Raw genomic sequence first — 8,917 nt, forward strand, 5'->3', positions numbered from 1 at the left:
ACGGCCGGAGGCTTTTTTGCCTGGGGCGGCAAAAAAGCCAGAGCCGGCCCTGTTGCTGGAGGACCCCTCAGAGAACGGGAGAACTAGCAAGATTAGGACATTGCATGGGGCTAGAGCCAGAGCAGTGGAGAGACGGGATTTTTAATCAGGCTGTTTAACACTCCAGTATTAACAGTGTTCAATCCAAACTCCGGCCACCTGGGAAGAAAGCGCTTTATAAAGGATTCAGCATCCCCCTTCAGTGGAGATCTGAAGATGCTGAGCTCCAGTTTTCTCCTCCTCCAAGCAGATCTCCCGCAGGAGCAGGGACAAGATTTGATATTTCTAAGTTTAAAACAACCACAGCCTGAGCAGGGAGAGCTTGGAGGCTGCCTCCCTCCATCACAAAGAGCAGCCGCGCAGTGCAGGCTCCTGCGGACCAGGGCGTGTGGTCACGTCTCTGTTCCAGTAACAGAGCGCCTGGCACTTGCTCATTGAACTGCACCAACAGCAGGGCTGGAAGTGCACATAGGTTTTGCCCGCAGGAGCTAATTTTTGCCTTTACCTGCCAAAGCCCCAGTCTGAGGCTCTGTTGGTTCAAACGGCGTGTGGCGGAGAAAGACACTCAGAAACGTGGCAGGGTCCCCCACCACCAAACAATCACATCCCTGAATCCTCAAACACCACCTTTCTTCCGGGCTGCTTTCCACCCCACACTCCTCCCGCTTCCCTCCTGAGAGCAGGTGTCACTGGTTCAATCTGCTAATTCCAGCCAGAAAGATTTACTGGCAGACCGTCTGGTTCATTAAGCTGGTGTTTGCGTTCACCAAGGCCCTAAAGACATCATTAAAGCCTCCAAACACCGTCCATCGTTAGCATGGATCAGCAAGAGGCCCCACAGTGCTTATTAAAAGCTCTCACCTCCACAGCCAGGGAAAGCCGAGCAACCTCATGTTGGGAAAGGTGTTACGCTACTGCCTGGCTCAGGGGAAGCGTTTTCACAAGTCCAGGCTGCTCAGATTGATTTCTGGGTGTGCAGAGCCCGGGAGCAGCTGTGAGGAGGGAGGGGAATTGATTGCGAGGATCTTGCTGCCCACCCCACGCCAATTGCCAGTAGGACGGCACAACTTGCAGCAGAGAATGGAACAAACACCAGCCTAGAGTGCTGCCCCAGCTGTTCCCAATCATGGTGCCGCCCAACAGGGCACGAGGCAGCAGAGAGACCGGCTGGGATGGGGATGCACAGAGCAGAACACGCCCGATCCCACTGCCGGTGCGAAGTCTGTGTCAAAGTAATGTAGATGGCAAGGTCTGATAAGCAAGCGCTGTGGTTACATCAGCAGGAGCTAAGCACCTGGCTTTGAAGTCTCTCTGTCCAATGCAAGGCCTAATTCTCACTGAATTAAGGCCAGCAGGGACTATGCTGATGGGCCGGTCTGACCTCCTGCATGGCCCAGGCCAGAGCCAGAGCCAGTCACCCAGCCGCTCCTGCACTGGAGGGAATTGTTCTTCCCTACAGACGGGATCCTTGAGCAGCCTAGTGACTTGTTAAACTAGTTTCTCCCCCCCGTTTACAGACTCCAGCAATGCTCCCAGTGACCCCATCCCTGCCTACGCTGCTCCTGCAGTTAATCATCCTCAAGAAGTTACGTCTTCTTTCCCATTTGATGTTAACTTCAGCTGGGAACCCCTCGATCCTGCTAGGCTCTGGGGTGCTCAGTTAGAGACCCTGAATTACAGGGATCGTTTCCCTAGGTAGCACTGGCCAGAAGAGTCACTGAGTTCCCAAGCCTCGCAAGGCTGTTCTTCCTAAAGCGCGTGCTGGGAGCCTACATCCCCAGCCTCGCTGGGTGCCAGAGCAGCTCAATGAACGCTGAGAAAACAAGAACCAGATTGGTAACATTTGTACAGCACGTAGCACAATGGGGTCCTGCTCCATCTCTCCCGGAGCTCAGATCCAGGGGGCTGGCCTCCGCCACTGCCTGCTAGCACTAGTCTGCCTACCCGGGCTGGGAGGCTTGTGCCCAGCCAGTGTGGACATATCCCAGGCAGCTACCACAATACAAACAGGTTCTAAAAGAGCCCATAGGTATCTAGTGCACACAGTACAGGATCATCAGTGCCTTAGGGCAGGGACAGTCTTTTTGTTCACCTACCACGGGGGGATCCCACCCAGGAGCAGGTCTCCTAGGCGTGACAGTAACAAACGGCAGCTCAGCGGCAGAGTACGCCGGTTTGCATGCTGATCACGCCTGTTATGGAACTGGCTTTCTACAGCACACGGGGGCCGTGGTTTGTACAGTGGCTACACACTGAACCATTCTGTCAATAGGTTTTCAAAGCACTAAAGTAGCTTTTCCTTTCAAAAGCCCTGGGGAGGTGCCTAGGGACAAACCGCCCTGGGGAGTCGTGCTGTGGGCTCCGAGTTAGACCCTGGAAGGGGAGGAGTGGGATGGATCAGTTCTGGCCTCTACACTCACCCAATAGGCACCTGCTTTGGTCTGAGCCCTGATCAGACTCCCAACAATCCCCCAAGGCCTCCAGCACTAGTGGCCTTGGCCCGCGGCACAGCACCCCAAATGTCCTGCTGCCCGCCCCAAGGGCAAGCCCACACTGCTTTCATGCAGCTCCCCTTACGGATGCCAGACATGGAAGCCTGCCTCTCTCTGCAGGGCAGAAGGATCATGTGAGCAAAGGGAGGGGAGTTTTCCTGCCACTGGTAAGATGGAGATTCAATGGGACTAATCGACTGTACATTTTACTGACATCAGTGCGTTCCCAGACAAGTGCATTAAGCAGGGGAAGTGGCCACCCGAATAACAGACTTACTGGAGCCATTAAGAGGGACACATGGCTAAACAGATTGATTGTGCTGCTATCCCCTGACCCCGCCCCTACAGTGTGTTACGGTCAGTGGCGGCTCCAGGCATCAGCGCTCCAAGCGCGTGCCAGGTGGCAAGCCATGGGGGGCGCCCTGCTGGTCCCTGCGAGGGCAGCAGTCAGGCAGCCTTCGGCGCCATGCCTGCGGGATGTCCGCCGGTGTGTGTCGTCACACCGGTCCCGCGGATTCGGCAGCAATTCGGCGGTGGGTACGCCGAAGCCGCGGGACCGGCGGACCTCCTGCAGGCATGCCGCTGAATCTGCGGGACCGGGGACTTCCCGCAGACATGCCGCCAAAGGCAGCCTGCCTGCCGTGCTTGGGGCGGCAAAAAAGCTAGAGCCACCCCTGGTTACGGTGGCTAGGCACGTTCAGAAACTGGTAGGGGAGCTGGGCCCGGGAAAAAGCACCTCGTGTTTGTTACAGTGCCCAGGGGTCTGCTAAGGCCTGTCGCTGGGCCAGGTGGGAGAGGGCGCTTTAGAGGAGTCTAGCAGGAGCCAACCCCTCCCGCTCACACAGTGAGGCAAACCACAGAGCAGGTAACACAAAGTCCATTTGGTTTTTATTTCTAACCCAAATATTGCAAATATACAGAAAAATCCCAGTACAAAGTCATTCCCGAGCCCTGACTTCTCTCACCAACAGACGCTGGTCCAATAAAAGATCCCCTCCCCCCCCTTGTCTCTCTAGTACAGTTATACCCCAGCCACACCCCTTCATCCCGTCCCCTGGACCTGCCCTTGGCTTGGACCCCGCAGATACTCTACATGGCAGGGCAGGGGCTCTGGCTTTAGTTACGTGGTGACATATCCCGGGCAGGGCACCTGGCACAGCATCCCTGTGTTGATCTGCCCTGCAGCCACGCTGGTAAGCCAAGGGTATTGGGGCAGCATTGGTGCTCAATGCCATGCGACAGCCGCCCCAGGCCAGTGCTCAGGCAGCCACCATTCAGCAGGGACCGGGATGCAGCAGCATCAGCGTGCTTTGCTCAGGGAGAGGAGGGCTGCCGTTGCATGGCCCAGGCCCATGGGGAAATGCACCGTCGCCCACCAGAACAATGACATTTGTCTCTCCCCAGGAATGCGTTGACCCCCTTGGCGTGCAAGCTTCCTGGGGGGCAGATGCTCTACCACGTGCATAGCGAACATCAAGGCTGCTGGGTTTGGGGGCAGGAAATGGGGCGGGGGTGTGCAAAAGAGACCCACAGTGTTTACCAGCTTCCTCGACAGCCTGTAAACGAGAATGCGCCTTCAGAACAGGTTGGTCTCAAGAGCATAAGAATGTGTAGCCAGTTTTACATTCATGCATCTGACCGTCCCATCCCCCAAATGCTCTGCTGCTGTTTCCCATCACAGGCTGGTGCCTGGAGCTCCAGCGACCGCTCTAGGATTAAGAGCCGTGGACGTCTGATTCTGCCCCAGATGGCTGTGCTGTGCAGTGCTTGAGACAGTCTGCAGGAAACTCCCAGAGACAGAGCAGCCGCCTTTCATTTATTCTTCAGCCTCTGGTCCCAGCTGGTGAGGAACGTGGACCCGGAGCTTCTCCTGGCGCTTTGGCCAGCTGCGGCTATTTGGCTGCTAGTCAAATTCTAAAGGAAAGCTCCTCAAAAGCTCATTCTTTAAAAAGAAATGTTGCTAAACCAAGTCTGGGAGCCAGAAACTCTCCAGGCAAACAGGCTAAGCTACTTCATTCCTATTCTACACGACCAGCTGCGTAAACACCTGCTGGATACTGGGGGGACAAGGGTAGAGTTTGGCAGTGTGTTGCCCAGGAAAAGGCACCCAGATCTGCCTTCACCACCGAGCAGCCTCTATCTTAGCCAGATCACATTCGCTCCCTTGCAATAGGCTACTCCAAAACAGCGCAGCTTCGGAGAGCAGCCTTCCAGCTGTATCTGGGGAAACTGCGCCTTCTAGTGGCCACAGGAACAGCATGGCTCTTCCTGTACATTTTTAAAGGAAAGCCTCAGTGTAACAAGAGTTCGGTAGCTAGAGCCAGATTTTTGTGAAGGTATTTAAGGGCTGCTCCACTCCTTGTTGCAACACTTAACTGACTTAGGAGCCTAAGTCCTAGTGTCTTTCAGTGAGACTCAGGAGCCTAAGGGTAGATCTACACTGCAATGTAAGCCCAGGGTTCAAACTCAGGCTCAAGCCCAACCCCCCCCCCCCCCCCGTTCATCTACACACAAATCATACTAACGCAGGGTTTGGACCCAGCGATCCAGGATCCCACGGGCTGGAGCATATGAGCCTGAGTCAAGCCGGGACCCAGGGTTCAAGCCCTATTGCTTTGCAGTGTAGACGCAGCCCCACTGGGGCTGTAGAAAGCACCCACAATCCTATGGGCCAAAGTTCAGGGTTCAAGACTTCCGAACCTAGGGTTACAGATGAGCGTAGACGCTCAAGCCCTACGTCTCGAGTTCCGCTAACCCAGGCAGTGTAGACAGAGCCCAAGCACTCTTGAAAATGACATTATGCTCCTAAATCAGCTGGTGCTGCAACGCTGAGCCCTGACAAGGCTGGGACTTAGCAACGTTAAGAGTCGCAATAAATGGGTTTAAAGTGTCAAAGAAGAGTTAAGTCAAGGGGAAGCTGCTAATGGGACAGTGAGATGTACAATTCCAGGCAAGCCGGCTCAGATCAAATAAGCCAAGTTTGAAAAATACCAGTTCTTGAGACTCCTGTCTCCCGCGTGCCTGGGGTTGAACTGTGTTCCTTGCATCTTGGCCTACGCTGGTGCCTAACAACGCACCGGCCGAATGGCAGGCCGCTGGGACCCAGCCCTGGAGAAAGAACACCAGTTATATCTGTGAGACTGTTCTGTACATTCACTTTTTATCACCCAGTCCTCCAAGTGCAAAGGCCAGCCAGGCATTGGCCTAGACACCCCCTCCGCAATCAGCAGGGCAGCATCTATTGCAGAGGACAACTGGACGTTTAAAAAGAGACATGGACACATTGCAGTGTACTCAGCCGAGTGGAAATGCGCCTAGAGCAGCAGCTTACAGTTTGTCAGGCGACATCACACCCAAAGGTGTTACCACTGGGAAGGGTGGGGCACTAAGGATCCTGGCCACATCAACAGCAGCTCTAGGAGCTACCAAGCAGCTGGTCTCCTATCACTTTAGGGGGGGGGAAGCAGGTGGATGTTCGAAAACTAGGAGCCTCTCTCTTCTGCCCCCTTAAGCGAAGCCATGGGGCTCTTCGCCAGAGCACTGACATTTCCACCTGCAACACGCTTCTCACCACCCCGAAGAACACACCAAGAAGCAGATTTATTCCTACCGAGTTTTCTGTTGCACTTATTCCTAGAACTAAAAATAACCCCTTTCCCTCCCCTGCTACTGCTGCCGGTGTTTGCAGACATGGTGCTTTCCCAGTTCAGTGCTTTGGTTCCACAAGGGCCAGTCCCAGCAGTTACTTCTGGCGCAGAGATGAACTCCACTTGACGCGCCGCGCTGGTTTCATCCCATCACTTCTCCTACGATGAAATCAAAGGCACCCCCCCACGCCCCCGTTTTAGCCTGTGGCCCTGCGGGGTGCTGGCTAAGCAACATGCCGTCCTGGCGGGGGCCCCGAGGCCTGCCCATGCTAGGTGAAGTGGTGGGGATAAGCCAGCGCCACCAGCAGCTTCGCCCAGCCGAGGCCATGCCGAGGCAGAGATGAGCCCCCGAGGGGTGACACTGGAGTTAAGAGCCTTCTCTCTGCAGCAGGGTGAATTGCACCTTCGTCATGGTTAGTGCTCAGTGAAATGCTGGTTTCACCTTCCTATTTAGTCTTCCTTAAAAAACAAACAGCTGGAAAGAAATCTCATTAAAATAAAGTTAAATTACGCCCACGTCCCCCACTCCCCGGCCTCTGGGCCGCCAGGTCGCTGCAGCAGCTCCCTGAATCCTCCCCGGGTCAGCAGCGCTGCTGGCTCTGGACAGTCTCAAGGGAAGCGACAGGAGGGTGGAGTCCCTCGGAAAGGGGTCAGGCAGCCACTGCGGAGAAATGTGGGCCGGAGGAGGCGTTTGCTGTTCTGCAGATCTGTGGCAGCGTCCAAACCCACTTGTCCAGTGCCAGCGAGCAGCGACGTGCCCCTACTCCAGGAGGTCCTGAGGAGAGAACACGAGTGCTCACCCCTCAGGGCAGACAGCGCCAGAGCCTCCCCCATCTCGGTCATATCCCAGCCCAGGATCACTCCCCTCCTGCCCCGGGAATGGGAGAGAACGGGACACCACACCTGCTGCCGTCCCCCCATGCTCAGGAAGCCACAGGGCCACTGGGAACTCAGCACTACGTGAAGGTCTCAGCCTGTGTGATAGCTAGGATGGTGGTGCCACCAGGACAGCACAAGCCCACTCCTCTGCCTAACAGCCCCAGGACTGAAGTCCTGTTATTGACAGGACAGGCACCACGGCAGTGCAAGCTTCTCATATGCGCCATGCGGTTCCTGGCCCAGAAGGCTAAGTACATGGGGGTGGGGGCAGTGTCCGGGGCTCAGCCAGCCGGCACAGGGGGCCCGCTGCACTATTCTCTCAGACAGACCACCTAGGAACGGGACTGGGACTGACTTATTTCACGCAGGCCATTCAGCCCACGTGGGAGTGACTTTCAGAGACGCTTGGGAACTAGCCCGCCCCGCCAAGGCTGAGTGGGAGACCCAAGATCAAGTGTTCTCCAAGCCGCTGAAGACATTCCAGGCCCGAATACGTTTGCAGCCCACCAGCTGCCCCATTCAGAACCCACTGGCCTGCCCACCCAGCCCCCCAAAGGCTCCTTCGGATGGAGCTGCTCCCTGGCCCGGCTCAGGGCCTTCCTTCTGCAAGCAGGCCAACCCCGGCAGTTCAGCCCCAACCAGCCTGGCCTTCTGCAGCTTGGGGATGACACTGAGTGGGAGGTAGGTTCTCCAGCGCCAGCCCTACTCTCCCTTTGCTGGTGGCTGTGGTCTGCACTCCACCAGGGCTGCTCAAACAAAGGCGCAGTTTCAGATGGCCCTGACATTCAGTCCCCTCCCTGCACGGGAGCAGCAGCCGTTCTTAACCCCATCCTTCCAGCGTCCAACTCAAGCCCTGGTTCCCCAGGACACCGAGGAGGACATGCCATGCTCAGGTGCTGCTCTCTGCTGCATCTGCATCACCCTCCAATCACCTACCTCGTCAGAATCGTCGTGGTAGCCCCCTTTATTAGCAGGGCTGGCTGCATCCAGAGCTTCAACCCCTTCCACCCCATTCGCCTCTGCGTGCTGCTGCAGGACGGAATAGCGATGGACCAGGAACCTGGGGGTGGAGCAGACACGGGAGTCAGGGACATGCCACGCTGTCTATTGCACCTCTGGCATGTCAAACAGCAAGACCTTCTAATGCCCTAGGAGCTTGGGAAGGACGGCAGCCAGTGCTGGGGGAAGACTTCCAGGCCTTTAAGATGCCCCGTACTATGCAGTGGAATTTACATTGTGCCTCTTCATATAACCTTGTGGTGGGTCTACCCACGTGTGACCTCTGTTTTCATGAAACTTTGTATCAAAGCCTCATATAGAAACCTTGTACTGATGAGCCTTGGTATATGGAGACTTTGTATCAAAGCCTCATGTAGAAACTTTGCATTGCCCTTGGTATAATATTATAGCCCCTAAGGATAGAATAAGATAGAAGAAAAATGTCTTTTTGCTAGCAGTAGAACAAGATCTCTTCCCCCACCCCCCCGACTCTTAATCAATTGCCCTGTTGAATGAATGAAGTGTGGATGAGCAAGGCATGGAAGGCAGCACCTCCAGACAGCCTCAACCATTGGAGAGGGGCTGGGAGCCAGACCCAAGGACAATAAAACGTGTCAAGTGGGCTCATTAAAGACAAGCAGACATACTGACGCCTCGGGGTTAGAAGCAAGCACCTTCTTTTGGAAACACCCTCTTTGCAGCATTGGGACAACCCCCAGAAGGAAGCAGCACAAAGGACCAATGGACAGAGACACAGATTTTGAATCTGGTACAGATTTGCATGAGAGGGAAGCTGCTATAAAAGTGAGGTGTCTTGCAGAGGACCCCGGGTCTCGTCTTGTCAACATGGGAGCATTGATC

The 8,917-nt window shown here is 55.5% G+C and overlaps 1 protein-coding gene across 1 annotated transcript in view; it reads right to left on the minus strand.

Annotated features, from left to right (window-relative positions):
• Nucleotides 1–6,508: 6,508 nt before the first annotated feature.
• Nucleotides 6,509–8,917, minus strand: part of SORT1 (sortilin 1) — a 44,454-nt gene continuing 42,045 nt past the window's right edge. Inside the window, exons 19-20 of the mRNA XM_026655101.2 lie at nt 7,994–8,117; nt 6,509–6,953 (exon numbers count right to left, since the gene is read on the minus strand). Coding sequence (XP_026510886.1) covers nt 6,939–6,953; nt 7,994–8,117 — 139 coding nt within the window. The 3' untranslated portion in view covers nt 6,509–6,938. The remainder of the gene's footprint in view (nt 6,954–7,993; nt 8,118–8,917) is intronic.

This window comes from Terrapene carolina, unplaced genomic scaffold, assembly GCF_002925995.2.
Source record: "Terrapene carolina triunguis isolate 2854851 unplaced genomic scaffold, T_m_triunguis-2.0 Scaffold195, whole genome shotgun sequence".
Taxonomy (NCBI): Eukaryota; Metazoa; Chordata; order Testudines; family Emydidae; genus Terrapene; species Terrapene triunguis.